The sequence below is a fragment of the Mirounga leonina genome, unplaced genomic scaffold (genome assembly GCF_011800145.1).
Source record: "Mirounga leonina isolate KUSES-001 unplaced genomic scaffold, KU_Mleo_1.0 Mir_150, whole genome shotgun sequence".
Classification (NCBI taxonomy): Eukaryota; Metazoa; Chordata; class Mammalia; order Carnivora; family Phocidae; genus Mirounga; species Mirounga leonina.
In genome coordinates, this window is record NW_023270374.1 from 13233204 (window position 1) to 13252857 (window position 19654).

The following is a 19654-nucleotide window of genomic DNA, read 5'->3' on the forward strand; positions in this document are numbered from 1 at the left end:
AATTCCAAAATTCCTCTGAGCAGGTATGCTACAGAGGCTGAGCAGATGAAGTGATTAAACAAATATATGCCCGGGTATATATAATTATGTATGAATGTGTGTGCGTGTGTGTATATGTATTACTTGATACGGGCAAATATAATGGAAAACTAGCTGAGCACATAAAAATTATATTCAAAATTCTCATAGGACATTTATTTTTTTCATTCAGAGACTTAAGCTATTATAACAAAGTAGGAACAAGCAGCACTGGTTACGTCTAAAGCTAGATGTGATTCAGTATCCATCCACACCCCCTCAGTACAGCCAGATCCACAGATATGTGAGCGACTATAGCATCAGAATGCCAGCAAAGCATGAGTTCCATATAGGGAATATAAATGCACCCATTCACTCCCTTTCATTAACTTCACAGTCAGGCTTCGAACAATGCGATTGATTAACATATTCATTGTTCTCGATGCTTTTGCCTCAAATTTTTACATCTTTAGGGATCAAAGATATCTGAATACTTAAGCAAACAAATGCTCCTGCAAAACCATCTCTGTGAAATTCAGTGGCACCAAAAGTGCCAGAATGGATTTTTTATTGTTTCAAGGGACCTACAAAAATGCTAAGGAAAACAAATCTATGAACCAATTTTACTTTTATTTGCATTTAACATGATTATACACATTCATGTGTCTAACAAGATCTGCACTGTTACATTAAAAATACAGTACAATAACATTCAACATGAGGTACTTCATATTTATATATTTTTCCTTCATAAATAATGCTGTAAGCTACTAAATTCAAGCACTCTGATGCACAAGTGCTAGTGTCTTGAATCAGCTGAGCTTATTTAAACACCTTAAAAAACAAAAAGACAGTTCAGTGCAATAATTATGTAGAAATTAGACCATTTACTTAAATACTATATTAAGATATGCTTAAAGAATGTTACATTAGAACCACTAGCCTAGTTCCCCTTTATCCCCAGTATGAACAACGACAAAGACTGCCAGATATATTGGGAAAAGCATCTACAGAGTATTCTGTTTAATAAAGTTGTGTTTATACACTGGAGTTGCCTGCCTTGTCAGAACAATGGTTTCTAGTTTTAAAAGCTACAAAATTCGAGATTACCAAAGGAAATAAAGCAAGCACGTTAGCTTTCATTCCATGTTGTTGAAAATGCAAAAGGGAGAATAGGATTTAAAATACAAAATTTCTTATTCTAAATACAATTTTCAAATTTAACCCACGGCTCTCGACACCAGCCAATCGGGTGGTGGACGTGTCTTCCTTTTTTAGCTAACGGTGATTAGCATAAAACCAAGCTCTCATACCCCCAGTGTACAGTATCTCCCTCTGCTTTCCCCCAGCAGTTCCCTACCCACATGGAGGGCATCTTGCTAACAGGAGCACTGATAGTGAGCGTTACTGAATGAACAATCTTCACTCTAAGGTTATCACACCCACCTCAACAATCTGAGATGATGACATTAGTGCTAAATCAAGTTTCTTCTCCTCTGGCTTAAAACTGAGTGCCTTCTAATCAGGTATACAGCCTACCAATTTGCATGGTAGCTATGAGTTACCGAAATGTTTCATCATAATTTAAAAGCAAAATCCTTTAGAGAAGTATTTTTTAAATTGAAAACATACCTTTATTTCATAGATACTTTGCCAAAACTACTGTCATCTTCCTAATAAGAAATAATTGTTAGATAATTTTGGAAAGTTGTCCTGGGAGTACTCATCTATAATCACCAGTAACAGCTTTTGATTATCTACGCTAACAGACATAGGTAATGGCAAACATGATTAAAACATTTCCCATAATCCAGTGTTCTCCTCCACCAGGGAAGCCGGCCAAAAGCAACAAGCCCACATCTACGGGGGGAAAAGGTGGCCCAGAAGCACAGTGAATAAGATAAGGGTAGTCACTTCCTGGGGCCTTGCTGGGGCCAGCAGGGGGACCATTTCTGGCCCACCTCTTACTGGCCAGGCAGGGAGGAGACAATTCCTGAGTCGGCAAACACACTTGCATGCACATGGACGTGCACGGACGCCCACATCGCGCACACACCCGCCCACCCCAGGACTAACCCCTGGCTCCAAACAAGCCAGCTTGGGACTCGCAGAGCAGGAGAAGGAGGCGGCCAGGGACCACACTCTGGGTGGTGGGGGAAGCCATCTCAGGATCACGCTGAGCAGAAAAGCTGCCCAGAAACACATGGATACTTCAACTGGAAGTGAACACATTGGACACTACCAGGGTCACAGGCACAAAACCATCACAAGCCATCACTGAAGGAGAATTTTGGGATGAGCTTTTCCCTCCTTTGTTTACATTAACCATGTACAAATAAGAGGGCTGGATGTGATGCTGATGCAGTGAATATTAGGTACAATCAAGTGTATCGCTCCAGACCTTTTTTTTTTTTTTAAAACCCTGCAGGCATTTATTGGCACTTTAAGGATGGCCAAAGGCCAAATTCTAGCAGTCTAGGAACAGGACAGAATTATAATTAACGAAGAAGGTAGTATGTGGTCAAAGTAGATCAGGTAAAGTGTATTTTGGATTAAAAAAAAGAAAAATCAATGAATAAAAGTATCTTATTACGTTAACATGTAGTGCTACAAAACTGTTACTCCATATATCTGAAGAACTGTTTGGTCCTCTTTTCACAGGAAAAAGGGAGTAAGAATTCTATACAGTATAACTTACAAACACAAGCAAACAGTGGGGATCAGAAGCAAGTGGGGAGAAGACTGGCTTTTTCAAATGGTATATTCTATTATGCCATGAAATAAACTATTTGTAGAATGGGACTTTTTAAGGTCTCCTTTATAAGCTGTTTTAGTTTAAATTAATAGGCCTGCGATTTTTCCCTATTGACAATAAAAATGTGTAATTTAGTTAGTTCTAAAAGAAGCATCTGTACTGCAATAGTTTGTCTTCTAAACTAAAAGAATAAAAACCTGCTTGTAGTAGGTCATGGCCTAAGCAAACATCCCATTTCCTGTTTTCCTATTTTACATGGATACTTTGCAGTGTTTAACATTTAACAATCTCATGAATTTAGGATTTAAGAAAAAATAATGCCCAGAGTAAAATATTTAAAATGAAATAGGAGCTAAACATAACTACTGCCTACTTTCTAAATTATTACTTACGAAGCAAAACTTCTTTCAAAATTGTACACTGAGGTTTACCTGTAATTTGGGGTGGGGTTCTCTTTAAATATAACTCTTATCATTATTATTTTAGAGTATTTATTTCTATTTGTCAAAATAAAGCCCTAAAGGAAATTCAGGGTGATCCTGAAAATTTTAAGAGGGACACAACTGGGAGGTCAGTGGGGCAGCTGGAAAAGAGCACAAATTCTCCCCAGGTGTGTAGACGCAACTCTAAAAACCACAAAGCCTTAAGAAGAACTTGGCTCTTTTAAGCATATAGTTAAAAGCTGAATGCTGCATTTTTGCCTGTACATAATTAAAAGGTTGAAAGAAATCAGAAACTGCCTACAGCTTCGTTCATTACGAATTACCTGCGCTGATCACGTATCTGCAGATGAGCTAAGCATCAAGCGAGTGGGAACCACATGTGCACCTCAGAGCTCACACCGCTTCGAGAGGGGTTTTCAAGCATAGAATATGAGTTCCGGGATCTGCCCACCCTGCACCCCAGTGCCATTGGTGCTATCTGAGGAGCACTGGAACTGGACAGTCACCTTGCCACACTGGACTTCCGTCATGCCTTCCTGTCCGAAGTAGCTGAGTTCATTGCCATCCAGTACCACGCTGGCTGTGTAGAAGGTGTCTGGCTCAATCTGCACTGGGTACTCAAACCACACGGGGAAGGTATTGCTGGAGCCATCTGAGAAGTACTTGCTCAAGTTCTGCCCGAGAACAACGCCCTGCCGCTTGAGTTCGATCTTGGCGCTGTACTCTGCAGAGCCACAGCTGGAGCCGTAGAGCCCAAAGCCTGCGATGAACACTCTCTTATCAACCGCAAACTGGATGCTGTCACAGCGGCCCCGGTAGCGCCACTGGTTGCTCCGGTAGGCACATGACTGGAAGCGGTGACAGCGCTGGGGGACGAGGCCCTTGCGGGCTTTACTCACAAACTGCAGCTCGGGCTTCTTGGCTGCAGTGTACCAGAGGAAAATGTCATTGGTCTCATTGAGAGTTAAAACTCCAGACTGGGCAGCACCGTTTGCAAAATCATCCAGGGCCATCGTGGGGATGCGGATCAGGTAAAGTGCCTTTCCGAGGACCTTGCGTTTATTTTCAATGCTCAAAGCTAGATCCTGCCGCTGGCATTCCACTTCGGCCCAGTTGAGAGCTGCCTCAAAAACCACAATTTCTTTGGCATTCAGAGTTTCCCTGCGGAGGATACTTTCTAGAGTCTGGAAGTCGATATCGCAGAATCCCTCAGACTTGAGAGCTAACTCAGCCTGGGCATCGATCACCTCCCAGCAACGCTGGGTCAGGTCCGGCTCCTCAAACAGGCAGCTCTGGGAGAGAAGCACACAGGCATTCTTGGCGCTCAGGCTGGTCTCCAGGAAATTAACGCAGGCGCGGGCGAGGTGAGGGACGATGTACTTTTTGGCAGCATAAAGAGTGGCCAACACTGTGTCAGCAGCCAAGTCAATTTCATCACAATAGATATATCTGAAAGACAGCACACAGCACATAAATGGAATTTTCACAAAACGAGCGTGTCCAGCAAGAAAAGATGCAACTACTTTCAAGTTAGTTCCAAGAAAATCATCTTATGTGACAGTTATTACAAAAATGATTAGGGAGTAAAGAAACATCTAAAATATGTTCATAAATTATTAATATTTCAACTCAGCAGTAAGTCTGTATAATTAAAGACATTAACTTTGTGTTACCATTCTAGCCTCTATTTTATAACCTGCATTCAATGTCTTCTCAAAAAAACATAAGATACTAGAACTGTTTGAAAAAAAAACTGTATATCAGAGTTAGTATTAACAAAAAAAAAAAAAGGGAAAAATTAATGTTAAATACACCATATTATATTTAATCAAATAATCATCTCTGGAGTGCCTGTGTGGCTCAGTCGGTTAAGCATCTGCCTTCGGCTCAGGTCATGATCCAGGGGTTCTGGGATCGAAATCCAGAGAGCCCCGTGTCCTGTCGGGCTCCCTGCTCTGTGGGGATCCTGTTCCTCTCCACACCCCTTGTGTGCGCTCTCTCTCATTCAAATAAATAAATGAATTCTTTAAAAAAAGGAATAATCCTATGTTTCAGAAGTGCTCTCTCTCTCTCTCTATATATATAGTTTTATTTTAAAATTTTCTGTACATTCAGATAGAATGCCTTTAATACTATGTTGGCAATGATTACACCTTAATTCTTTTAACTAAGTATGACTTGAATTTTCCCTAAACACAAAATAAAACCTGAGATTAAGAAAGATATTTTTCAAGTAGTTCTAAGTTCAATAGATTATAATCTATGGATTTCAAAATTATCTTCCAGTTGCCTTTACATAGAATCCAACACAGGCTTTGTATCTGGCTTTTTTTTCTTTTTAAACTCTAAATTCGTTCTTCTCTCCTCCCCCCATTTCTTCTACCTTCAGAATTAAAGAATGTATTATTTCTGGATGTATTTAATTAAAAGACAAAAGCAAGAAAGCCCAAATATGCACCATTTTTATGATTCTATAAAGTATCCCTATGTCAGGAGATAAAACACTTCTTGGTGATTTGGGGGGATGGTGGCAATCTCCCAATATGGTATGTAAAAACAAAAATCATCTGCTTCTTTTAGATTACCATGGATGAGTACAAGAGTCAGTGAGAACTACATATGGGTGAAAAGTACATTCTGATAACACTTAATTTTTTCCAGTTAAAGCTAAGGTATTTAGCTACTTGCTGTGAAGTTTTCCTTTAGTTACTATATTTTAACTCAGTGAAACACATACAAGAAAAGATCAGTAACAGCTTCTGTAAAGAAAGTAAAAAACCCCACAGTGATGATGATAAGAAAAATGTCTACAATCACAAATGAACCTCCATTTTTACTCCCAGGAGGCTCTTTCTCTTCTGATAGGCTAAGCCATATACCACTGGCCAAGACGGACTCACATAATACCAGCAGCTCGGTGATGCTCTGACCTGAGAACCAGGACGATGGTGAAGAATCTAGAACAAGGTCAGCACTTTGTGGCTCTTACCCTGGAACTGTCAAGTGAGCAGTCTTCCCTTTTTCTTGATGGTTCCCTTTCTAGGAATACTGGCTACTCAGCCATACAACAAAGTTGTCTGGAAAAACTGGCCTCCACTATCCGTGGTGACAGTGCAGTCCTGATCAACTATGGCCCAACAGCAAACGGCACCTTACTACATTTCTGATTCTTACCACTTTTGGTGGACTGCATGTATAATTTTAAAAAGCTGTATTGAGATATATTCTAGGTAATACATTTGTAAGAAAAGATGCAAATGGAATGACTTGGGTGAAATATAATTCTGTAATTCTTACTCGTGTTCCCTAATTATGTCTCTCTCTGGCTGAAACCCTATGCTGGACTGCAGTGCAGTCAAAATGCTGAACCAGTGTTAGCGTTCTCCTCTGCGAGAGACAATGTCAAACATACAAAGCTCACTTGACTGGAAAACAAAACAAAACAAAAACCTTCCCAGGTAAAACTGGTTTCTGTACATGTATCTCTAAAAGATTAGAAAGGTCACTAAGTGTTGGTTGTTTCAAAGTGGTGAATTAGTTTACCTTTTGGTACTTCACATGCTCACTTATCTTTAATTTCCCTATTTCCCACTGTGAAAGTTTCAGTCAGATGCAATTAGATTTCAAAACTACAACATAAATAAAGAATACTTTTAAGTTCTACAATTAACTGCAGTACTTATTTTTCAGTAGGAGCAGTCAATAAATATCTTGCAACCTTTTAACCATTTGTGGGATTATTGTCCAACTTGTTGACACACAATAATTTTTTTAACAAACATATTTATTCTAGGGAACCAAAATCCCTACAGCAGTAGATAACCTTGGACACTGGATATACTTGGTGTGCCAGAAGGAGGATTGAACAAAAATCATAAAACATTATTTGAAATAATCACTGCATTTAATCACAGGGTAGACTATGACACTGTCCGGCAGCAGTGCACATCAGAGAAGCGGATTCTATTTAGCTGGTCAACACGTCCTGGATTCTGAGAAAGACCTATGAGACAGAAAACTATTTTTTAAGTAAGTATATGTCTTACAGCTTTGCGTTTTTATACTACCAATTAAAGTTTTCCTATAAAAATACATATAAAACTATAGAAAACTATTCATCTCTCTCAAAAATGTCTCCTCTACTATCAAAGGCAAATGCTTCTTTATCTTTGAGAAATGGTATCTGATTTTATGTAAGAGGATGCACATGTACGTATGGGCAAAGATCAGATTATTTTAACACAGCAAGTTTTATATTTGCTGACAGGAAACAGTAACTCCTAGAAAACTGAGAAATCTCTTAACTAGTGGTACTTAAACGAGGTATATTATTTCTGGAATTGTGAAACAAAAATATAATTTATGTCTTTACAGACTCCTTCATACACAATGCTATCAGAGAGAACATGCGCTATTAAATAATCCTGCACGAGAAAGTTGTTTTTCTTTGATTGTGAGTCGTTAAAAATCAAATCACTATCCATGCCACTTGCTCCCAAATCCCATGCCAAGGTGTATGATAAATGCCTGCCCCATTCCACATGCTTTCCCCCGAAAGATGCAGAGTAGTTTTCTCCAAAAACCATTTACAAGGTAAGCAGCACCCTCTTTCTTCATCGGTCTCCCTTTCTTATATTTAACTGAGAAACCAGCAGACTACAAACACAGCATAAACAAACTCTTTCTAAACAAACGAACGATGCTTACTTCAGCATAGCGAGAAAAGCAGCAGGTTCGACATCTGGTATACGGATTTCATCTTTGTCCTCAGCAAGTTCTCCGTAAAACATTGCATGGAACACAGAGCTCCCAACAGCTAAAACATACTGTGGAGAAAGGGAAATCTTATTTCATGCACTAAACTGAAAGCATTTTCAGTAAATCAGTCCAGAAAAACAACTCTAAGCAATCAGGGTTTAGTGGACATGGAGAACCTACACCTGCGCTTTCTTCAAAGTCAAGGGACAGTGTTTATCTTGCGGTGAAAGCAGAAGATAGATGTTCACGCAAGCCAGTCTTTATGCTGCTAACTACCTCAAGGCTTTAAGAGATTAATGTCTAAGTTCTCTCATTACAAAATAAATAAATAAAATAAAAGCTTATCTAACCAATTTCTAGGGGAAGGGTAAACATGACTTTCCTAACCTGTCGCAACAACTTCCCATGACTGGAGAGTTAGGAGGGCATGTTTTTGTGTGGGATATAAAGCAGGATAGAAAGAAACAAAGGAAAAAAAAATAAGCGTGGCCAAGACTCTTTGGAGAGGCTGTGCCTTCTCTGTGATGGGTGAAATGCGCACTGCCTGCCATCGGCAAGCTGCCCACCCCAACCAACTTTCAGGCTTATGGAGAGGGTCCCTCTTTGTAAATCTCAGCACTAAACCGGTAATGCAGCTGTTGCTTACTTTGTGTCCTGGCAACCGCTGAGTCCCACCTGGTGGCCCAACCACAAAATGTACATCTGCCATCAAATCATTATTGAACATCACTGCATTTCTATAAACAGAGGCAATTCATTAATGCACAGCAGCCAGCAGTTTTAATATCCCCTCCCCAACATACAAAACCCACAAAAGATTCACAAGCTAAGCAACAGTTTAGTAACTTCAGGGTAAAACTACAAATCAAGATTCCAACTAAACAACTGTTTGTGATCATTGCAAACACATGGGAAGTAACTAAGTCAAAAAAAAACCCAACCAAAAATTATCCAAACTTTTCACTAGATTAAGGACAAATAGAAGGTTTCTATCTTCAAACCTTCCATGGTCAGTAGACACAAGCCTGTCACTTAAATGTCACAGCTTGCAAAAACATTTTTATCTAAGAGGAAAACAGCTGTACTATTTTGGAAAAGATACAAGGCAGTTTTCCATTACCGATAAAGCTTCTGGGAAAAGAGGAAACACAGACTTATGTTAAAATACATTATAGGTTGTGCAAAAGCAGAAACTTCAACACAGGAAAACTTTTAAAGTAAATATGCTGGCCGGGCACTTACCTTTCTCGAATGGTGGGGTAGAGACCCTGCCAGTTTGGGGCCGGAATAAGGTTGTTGTTACTGAGATTCTGCTGGTGGTACTGCTGGACAGTGGTGCTGCTGGAGTTGGCTGGTTTTTTACGCGGGAATATATCAGCAGCCATCTTCTTCTTCTTTTTAGTCTTCAAGGTGATTATTTCATAACAAACTGGGGGCAACTTGCTGCCGCCGCTGCTGCTGTTGGTATTTGTCTTCTTCGAGCTTTTCTTGGACCTATTCTTTACTGTCTCTGGAAGCATCAAGAAGAAGGTGAGACATTTCATGTTCTTTTCCTTGTCATCTACCATGAGTACAGTATGTCTCTCTTTATAGCTAGGTAGCCCAAATTGGTGCGAACATCAAGGAAAAGAGGCTGGCACGAGCCAAGATGTTAACAGAAACCAACAAGCTGCTATTTTGCTTCTTTTCTCAGCCGGACAAGGTGACCTTTTCACTATGTTGAATAGAAACTGGCTTTAAGTTTTATCCAGTACTGGGTCTGCTAAATACATCTCCATCATGATTCTTATTTCTCTTATTTGCTCATAAAAATAACCCAGTTTCCTAGATCACCTGAAAATGCTACACTGAGCGAAGATGACAGGCAGCGAGCTGTAGCACTTGTTTTCAGAATTAGGTTAGCAAGATGTGCTGGAGCCGTGCGAGTCTGTTCAGCCGGCTGAAGTTGTGTGGTGAATGGATGGGAGGAGAGTAGGTATTACAGCCCTGCAGATGGAGTCAGACAGTCAGTGCTCGGAGCCAATAGCTGAAGTCACCAATCATGATTGGACCAAGCAAAACAGTGACACCTATTGTAACATGCAGAGCTCTGATATTAAAGGAACAGCAGTGGCATTCTGTTGTCTCCTGTATTACTGCATATTAAAATAAGATAAACAGCCTATGAAATAGATCTGCAAACAGGAAAGGAACAGTTTGTGCTCACAAATTTCTCTTCAGTAGATGTACATTTTTATTTCCCCAGTTAAACAAGCAGGATCAATTAACAAAGGGTAGGGACTGGTATCTACTCTGTATTTCTAGTAAAATCTTTATCCCGGCAGCATTTAGTTTCAAATACTTCAAACAAAATCCTCCTTTCTTCCTGCTAAAAGGGATTATTAATAGCAAAGCCATACTAAACAACACACTTATTACAGCTTAATGGAAAGGAATGCTGTTTTTCTTTTTCCAGTCTCTTTGAATGCACGTTATAGTTTAGTGCAAAAGAAGAGAGATGAGGTCATGTGTTCGTTTTACCTCCCAACATTTTCTAGTTCCTATGATGATCTTTGACAGGAGTCCCAGATCAGAAAATACTTTCAGTCAGACTAAGATTATACCAGTAGGTTTAGCTGCACTGAAGCAAATTTTAGATATAAAAAGTAAGATTCAAATTAGACAAATCTGTATTTAAAAGTTGTAATTTACTAAAAATATGTCAGATGGGCCCTGCTCAGGATCTCAAAATCCAGCCTAAATGTTATGGCTACATTTAACTTGTCATAATTTTAAAGAATATAATCCACAACTTCTAACACAAAACCAGTAATAAGGCTATTCAAAATGATAAATGTTCTGATGCTGCTTAGTTAAAATGCAAACAGGTTCTCTCTGCTTTGAATCAGAAGACTATCCACTACTATGTATGTGGTTTTCATGGATGTGAATCTCCCAACAATTTCTAGCTTTGTTGAGCAAGAAAAAACAAAACACCTGCTACAGGCTCCACACATGCTTATTTATTTCTAAAGAGGGACTAATGAGGAGATTTAATCTTCCCCCTATCTGTCTATCTGGATTCCTCTCATTGGTTCCAAGTGCAGCAGCCATTTGCTCCCCCCCGTCCCCCAGACCTAACACAGCCTTCAGGGCCACAGCCTGCTTGTGGCACAGCATTCATCTGAATAATGAGCGCCCGACAGAGCGAGGACTCAACAAATGCACTATGCTGGTTATTGTAACTGATAATCTGCTGAGGAGAACACACTGAAATCAAACTTTGAATCCCTGGGACCCTAAATCATGAAACAGCCAAGGAATATCCTCTTTATTGTCATCATTATTACTCTTAAAACTGCAAAGCCAGTACAAGACAGGCTATATATATAGAAGAGAACCAAAGGTCTTTACCACAAGGCTATTCATCCCCGTTTTAGATGGACCCTGAAGTGCTGCTTATTGGTTACAATTATTGTGTGTTCCCAATCACAGGGCTACCACACACACACACACACACACACACACACACACACACACCCTTTCAAATCACATGTTAGAGAGAGAGAGAGAGATCTAGAACAGTTTTTAAGAGTATGTGGTGAAAAGTATGAAGGAGGAACACGTGTGCTACTGAACTTCCTGACACCAACCTCCTAGGAAAACCCCCATGACAGGGAGGTCCTTCTGACCAGGATTAGTCCCATACATTTCAGGTCAGACAGCGATCAATTACACTGGAAAGGGAAATGACTGCTTTGAGACAGACATACTAATAATTGTCAACTGGACAGACAAAATACTAAAAGCACAAAAAGTAGACAGAAGAACTTAGAAGGCTTTGTGGCTTTTATTCATTTCACATGCAGTTCAACACCTTTTACCAAGAAAGCCTCGAACAAACACTATTCCTATACCACTAAAATAACAAGTGCACGCAATAGCTTAAGAAAGAAAATTATATAATGTTTTAGAACATGTTCTTTCTGAAATTAAAGGTTTTAGGTATTAGGAAAATTAAGTTCTGTGGAAAAGCTTGAATATACTAGTTACACGAAGCACTGCTCATTCTGAATCCCCTAGAACGCTGCTGCAAAGAGGGGCACTGTCATTCGGGAAATGTGGGGACTGAGGAGTATGGCTGTTTTAAAGATATGTTCTAAAATACAAAAAGTAATCCAATTAAAAAAATTTAAATGACATTTGAATTTTAATTTTTGTAGCCAATTTGAAAAGCATGAAAATGTTAATAAAACTAAGACATGGAAAACTTCCCAGCTTCGTTTTCCTACCATGGTTTAAAAAAAGGTAACATAAAACCCCTGTGACTGAGAGTGTGGCCCATGGCCCAGCAGCGGCGGCGGCGGCACCGCCCGGGAGCCTGCCAGAAAAGTCCAGAAACTCACCCAGAGTCTGGATCAGAAGTGCACATCTTAACAAGACCCTCTAGGCAATCTGTATGACATTCAAGTTTGAGAAAGCCTCATGTAAGATTAAAATAAAGAAGGTTACCCGGTCTCCCAGTTATCCAGTATCAACATCTGGAGCCACGTTTTGCATTCAGTTATCAAGTGAGTGAAGAAATAATTCAAAATGATTAATTTGGTTTGGTCATAAAACTTAACCTCGATGTCTTACTCTGAAATTCTTCTGATTAGGCCCTAAATGTCAAAATTCTAGGATTCAGGTGTGTGGACAGCCAACCAAGAGGCCTCAAAATATTTTTTGAAAAAGAAGCTCAAGCTCAGATTTTTTTTAAGATTTTTTTATTTATTCATTCGAGACACAGAGATACAGAGAGAGAGAGAATATGAGCAGGGGGAGAAGCAGAGGGAAAGGGAGAAGCAGGCTTCCCCCAGAGCAGGGAGCCCGACGCGGGGCTCAATCCCAGGACCCTGGGATCATGACCTGAGCAGAAGGCAGACGCTTAACCATCTGAGCCACCCAGGCACCCCAAGCTCAGATTACTTCATAGGAAAACAACAGAGATCATTTTAGTGGGAAAAATAAAGGATTAAAGAATGCCAAGTGTGAAACAGATGAACCACTTAATATTTTGAAATAATCTACTTCACAATTCTATTTCAAAAAATTAGTATTGTGGCACAGCAAAACTAGCAATCAAGTAATGAATGTGGTTCAGTCCTGGCTCAGCCACAAAAAATTGATGTGTGTGTGTGTGTGTGTTGAAGGGGAGGGGAGTCTGACAAATCATTTAGCCTTTAAGGGCATCAAGTTCCTCAGCTACAATATGAAGAGGTTCTCTAGAATAGATGAGTGTTTCTCAGTCTTCACCTTCAATCCTCAGTAAGAAATGCATTTTATATTCGGACTCAGTACTAGCACGCACACACACACACACCCACAAAGAGAAAGACGGTTCACAAAACAAAAACACTTAGCATGTAATGATAGTACAGATATTTTCTATCTTATTTTTCTCTTTTCTTTCTAATGTTGGTCTTGATTAATTCCGCTGGTTTCATAAGCACAGTTTAAGTAATACTGGTCTAGATGATTTCTAATAGCTTTCACGGTTTAACGTTCCAGGGTAGTTTTCTATCAAGAACTTGGACTAAGGGCAAGAAGGCAATGGCTGCATCAACAAATGGCTCACACAACCAGGACTGTGCATTTATTTTCCTGGGAAGAGGAGCCACAGTTATCATCTGTCTTCCAGGGTAATCCATGACCCAGAGGACAATAAATATTATGAAAATTTAAGATTGATTTGAATATACAAAATATTTCTATCACTTTTCCCCTCTGCTTTCATATCTACAGTCTATTTCATTCCCCCCCTGAAATTAAACATCAAGAGTTGAAACTCCATCTATTGAATCTGCAACCCCAAAACATTCCCCACTAGGCTGAAGGGTGGATAAATAAAGGATACCAGCCCAAAATGTATTTTCACATTTCCCTCTAAAACTTTTCAACTGGCACTGTATCATTTGTTCTTACACCTCCTGAACTTTAAAGCTGTTATGAGACATGTTAATCTGCCCTAATAAAGTAAATCGGTCAAGAAGCCCATTAATCTTTTATGAAAGCACATATGTATCCCTCACTTTTTGAAAGTTCATGTTATGCACTTTGCTTTTATGAAAGACCTACATTAATACTGTTTTCACCAGCTAAAGGAAATCCAAAGAATTTTTGCTTTTTTGCTTTTTTCAAAGGAAAAGCAAAAACAGCATTCAGCCTGTTTTGCAGTGAGTAGTTAGAGGCCGCACACATCCCGAGAAAAGTGGCGCCACCGAGCTCCTTCCCCAGGAACTACACTCAGCATCAGGCTGCCATAGCTTTGCCACAGCATCTATGCTTTATCTTGATTTATTTTGTGCATCCATTAGCAAGATGTGTCCTAAAATATCAGAAAAGCCAAAAAGAGGTTATTTTTTGGGTCTGGGAACACTCAAAACTTTTTCCGAATAAAGTAATGGTAATTGCTTCTTTATGCCATTTTGGCTTACAAAAGATTTCACAGGTACACTATACTTTTGGATAGTAGGGGAAACCTGTACTTATAATTCAACATGCTGATCTTGCAGCGTGTTAGGTGATTGGCATACAATAGTGAGCAAAATTAGGAACCAACCTTAATAGGTTAGCTAGTCACAGTGGGTTTCAGATGATTTTTACAATTGTCAGAAATTTCAACCATCTTTATCTCTTATCATTCAATTTCCAATAATAACAAGATTATCAGCAGAATTTAAGCTCACTTCAATCATCTTCTTCACCACTGGAAGGTCTGCCAGACATCCCTCTTTATTTAGCAGAATCCTGTACATTCAGTGTGGGGACCTGAATGAGGTTTGAAACTGAAAGGGACTCTAGGAATTATTTAATACAACTCTGTCCACAGATAAGGTGACTAGATGTCCAGAAGGGCTTTGTGAATGGTTAAGCAGTGGGGCAGTGTCTGGACTAGAATGCAGATTTCCAGACTGGTTGCCTAATTTTGACTGTTCCACTCATTCTAATTTCCATCCACAGTTAATTACCCCACATTTTTACAAAATGCTTTATCTTCATACTTCTGATCTACTTTAAAAGAAAAAAAATATATGCAAAACTTACAGATATGAAAACCATGAACATATATGCTCCTCACCCTGCAGGAAGAACTCTAGGACACTTTTTAGAGAGACATGGAGAGGAACTGTAACAGGAAGGAACATAGATGACTAGCAGCCATGAGGAAGCTGCTCTAAAACAGAAGAGGCTTGCCAGGTAAAATGAAAGTTGGAAAAACCAGGCACTCATGATTTATACCAACAAATCCTATGTCAACAACTAACAATGCTGGCAAGTCTTGTTTAACTTGCTCTAATTCTGAACTTCTTGTCTGGACTTGTATATGGTTTACCACAAGATACCTGAACAGTTGCAGAGCGAAGTTAACTGAGGTTTAAACAAGGTAGGGTAGACTGCGGAAATGAGTATCACTTCCAAAAATTACTGACAGACCATCACAGAGGAGAGCATTTTAATTTAACCTGATAAGTCACGATGGAATAGTGTTTTGTTTTTGCTTACTTTTCAGTACTGAACAAAAGTTACGCTTGTGATTTAGGAGGTAAAAAAGATAAGCAACAAAATGTTGGCAGTCCTTAAGATAGCAAGAGCTGCTGGAAAACAGGCTATATGCTTTCTAAATTTAGAAATAAACATGGAGTCAAGCATTGACAGCACGGTATAGTGAAAAAAAGCAAGAGCCCAAAAAAGTGACCTTCAGGTTATTTAATATCCATGAGCCTTGTTTTTTTCATCTGCCAAATGGGATAATTATACCCATTCAACCCTCTCAGGTTCACTGTGAAGGCAAGATTACATGTTTGTGAAAGCATTTTGATAAAAGTTGAAAACACTTTGCAAAGATAAGCTTTCACTATTAGTAACAATTGTACCCAAAGCAGGAAACATTTGTGATGTAATCTTCCAAAACAACAAAAACCCAAAGATTAATCTGGCACTCCCTGCCTTTATAATTTTCCAGGCTTCACAACTACTGACATTTCACCCCATCTGCAGGCTTGCTCTGGCCTCACTCACAGGCCAAGAAGGGCCTAGGTTGCTGAGGATCTTGCTGGTATTTTGCAGGTGAGGTTCAGTCATTAAGATGTGTGTTATACACTGTGATCAGGTCCCCACCTGATGTGCAAATCTGCACCTGAAACCCCTACTCTAGGCTGGCTGTCCACTTGACTTCGAACCTGTGAGAGCACCTCCCTGCAGATGCTCTGCTGTACCCACTTTCGGAGAGCCCAAAGCTGCAAGCCGTCCATCTGTGGAGCACGTAGTAATGCCTAGACTAGCAACTCAAATTGGCTTCTCTCAACAATGACCTAGTTTTAACTGTGGCACCAAGGGTGATAACTAAGACAAGTATTTGGGCCTGGCATACCTAACTGCTGGCTGGAAGGATGAGGCTCATGGACAGTTTCACTAAGTCATTTCCTTTTCATCACACAGAGCTCCCGTTAACCTTAAATTGTACTTTAAAATGGGAAAATATGCCCAAAGGTAGAATGTGACTATTCCTTGAAGGCAGAAGCAAGGAGTCTTTTAAAAATTCTGTATGGTATTTAACATGATATTTGATGCTTATAAGCTGTGTCGGAGGCACTTGTTTGGGATACTGAACACCTCATCTAAATCCCAAGTCATTCTCTATCATATGTTAAATGAGGTGATCTTGAGAAGGAACAGTATATAAAATTTATCATGAGATACTCTAAAGATAGCTATTTAAAGGACTACTACGAATTCTTTTGTAAAGTTTAAGATACTTTGGTAAACAAGGTAATCAATTGCTAATTTTTGTATAGGTTAGATGATCTCCCTAGTAAATTTCCTCTTGTGTAAAAGTGTTGATTATTTAATCTCTTATTTTTTTCCAATTCTATAGTTTTCTAGGATTAAAAAATCTGTATGTTTGGCAGAAATACTGACTTATTTAATATGGTTTTCTTTATATTTTAATATTAGGATTATAACCAATACCCAACAAAAACTATATACATACATATGTGCCATATTTTATTTATTACTAACCTCTCCCCCATTTTAACATCTCTGAAATAAGGTTTATCTTATAATTGATGGCATCTCATGAGTACAAGTACTAGAACTTTTTCTTCCCTTTCTTCTTGGTACATAATATAATAGCATATCTTACAACTGATGGCACCTTACAGTCAGTGAAATAAGGTAAAAAATATATAATTCAACAGAAAGGTCTCTCTTCTTTAGGTTAATTATTCCCCTAACCAGGCAAGATGGCAGCTCAGAATTCTGGCTCAACTACATCAGAATAACTGAGTTTAATAGTTTGATAAACTATTTGATAAAGTATATAATCACAATTCTCAATTGAGACTGCTACCACGACAACCGATGATATGGTAGAAAGTCTAGATGGAAATTCCAAAATGAGAATCTCCATTGGTAAGTGTCCAGCATTAATACAATGCATTTCTTTCTTTTTTTTTTTTTAATACAATGCATTTCTAACATTTTCTCATGATGCACAACTAACAAGCCTATTAATTGTCTGGGTAATATTTTATACTGATATTTTATCAGTCAATCAAAGATTAACTAATAACAACACTATATACAGATTAAACCCGGAGCTAAAGGACTCCTTAGAAATTATTTTCAAACAAATAGAATCTATATTAAAATGTTAGTTTAAGAGGTAGATATATTATTACCATAATACAATGATCCCATTTATATGTATGACTTTCACCTAGGTACTTAAAAACAATTTATCCAAAGAAAAGTAAAGTCAGGCTTCAGAAAGTCTCTTCTGAGCAGGCCAGAAGGCAGACTGTACTGATCCAACAGGGGACATTAATCCTACTGGAAATGCCAGAATGGAATTAAGTTTGCTGTTGCCTTCTCCAGGTTGGTTGTTGGCTTCAGCTGACAGAAGAAAACTGTGTGCTAGTCAAAGAAAAACATTTTTTCACAGATTTTTTTTTTACTTTAGCAGGTGCTGTTTTTTCCCGATACTTCAGGAATAACCGAAAACATTTCCACAATCAGATCATTAAGAAAAAACCCAAAGCTCTTCTTCATTAAGGGTTAATTAAACTTAACTAAAGAATTCCTTGCTCTATTGGGAAAGTCATCCTTTTCCAATAAGCACATGGAATGGACAATGCTCAAACCACCAGATACTGTATATCAATACTGGTAATTAGCGACATAAATGTCACAGACCAATCTTCCCAACATCCACAACTCTTAGTTAAAAAAGCTCTACAAGATTAAAAAAATAATAATAATAAGATAACCAAATATAAGTCATCTAAATATGTTGTGCCCTTCGTCACTATAGAGTGCTTAGAAATGAATATTGCTTTCCTATCAATGCACCAACTACCTCCTGAAACACTTGAAGTAATGATATGCATTATCTTAGATTTAAAATTTTTATCACTGTAAAGTGAACAGGATAGGTTTGGTAAAGGCAAGGCTGGGGAAGGTGGGAGAGGCTTTTATTTATTTTAACAAAATCACATAGAAAAAAAAACAGTTACCAATTGTACGATTTGGTCATCATAATAAACACATCCACAAGGGCTCAAATAATGAAATGCCTTCTTTCACTTTTACAATGTATGTGACTAGAATAAAATAGTTATATTAAACAAACAGTACAAGATCTAAAAATAAGAAATCTGCTCCACTGAGAGAAATTGTGTTATGGGAAAATACAAATTCATGTGAAATTATACAAGGCATCTGCACACCCAATTTCTAACCTATCTTTTATGGAGTAGAGACCACCAAATGAAAATGACAAAGGCACATGTATTTCTAAACTAAGTCACAAAATGTTTCCTAACAAAAAATGCAAGTAGAATCAGAAGCCTGTGTGACAGAGGATTATTACAGAAACCAACTTCTGGCAAAAACTCAAAGTAAAATCTGTTCTAAATCCAAATTTAAAAAATTAGGTTTTATGCTACTTTTAATTAACTTTAAAGTATACAATTCCCCATGACTGTTGTGAAGGACACAATATAAAGGCACACTGTCTTATAAAGGCTGGCAAAACCTTAACTATATCAACACCAAGTAACATTCAAAGACGGCTTCCATTTGCTGCAGAAAATAATTATTTAGCACTGATGAAGTACTCCCTTGTTGTTTCCATCCCTCATGCTGTTGTCATCGGTATAAAAGTTGAGAAGGTTCTGTTACTTAGTTTCACTGCATGTGCCAGAACTAAGAAAATAAGGTATTTCAAACAAAAATTCAATTCTAATATATATTCAGCAAGCATTTCTCTTTTTAATTAAGAGCTACTATATAAGTAGGTCAGTACTCGAACTGCCCAGAGGTATAGAATAAAATAATTTAATTGCTCATAAAATAATGCTCAAATGAGTCTCACTTATAAAGTCAAAAGTATTCATAAGAAAGTTTTTAAATTCGGGTTTCCCTACTCTGCATCACAAAACAACATGCAGACAGTATTTACATGTGTATCTTAACTGTAAAGAGCAGATTAAAGATTAATGAACATTCAAATCCAAATATATCCTCAACGTGTGGCAATTCAACTGTTACTTTTTTTTTTTTTTTAAATTACAGAACACCATTTCACCACAGTTCAGAGCTACATGGACCCATACAAGGTCTATGGTAATGATGATGACGAACCAGACAAAGGAAA

The 19654-nt window shown here is 38.4% G+C and overlaps 1 protein-coding gene across 2 annotated transcripts in view; it reads right to left on the minus strand.

Moving 5' to 3' along the window:
• Positions 1-629: 629 nt before the first annotated feature.
• The window catches only part of BTBD3 (BTB domain containing 3), a 33476-nt gene continuing 14451 nt past the window's right edge, over positions 630-19654 (minus strand). Inside the window, exons 2-5 of one of the 2 annotated variants that reach the window (XM_035005832.1) lie at positions 9217-9484; positions 8621-8711; positions 7924-8042; positions 630-4665 (exon numbers count right to left, since the gene is read on the minus strand). In XM_035005832.1, coding sequence (XP_034861723.1) covers positions 3633-4665; positions 7924-8042; positions 8621-8711; positions 9217-9359 — 1386 coding nt within the window. In that variant the 5' untranslated portion in view covers positions 9360-9484 and the 3' untranslated portion in view covers positions 630-3632. Of the gene's footprint in view, positions 4666-7923; positions 8043-8620; positions 8712-9216; positions 11428-19654 lie in introns of those variants that run through there. The other variant, XM_035005831.1, reaches the window with a different exon arrangement.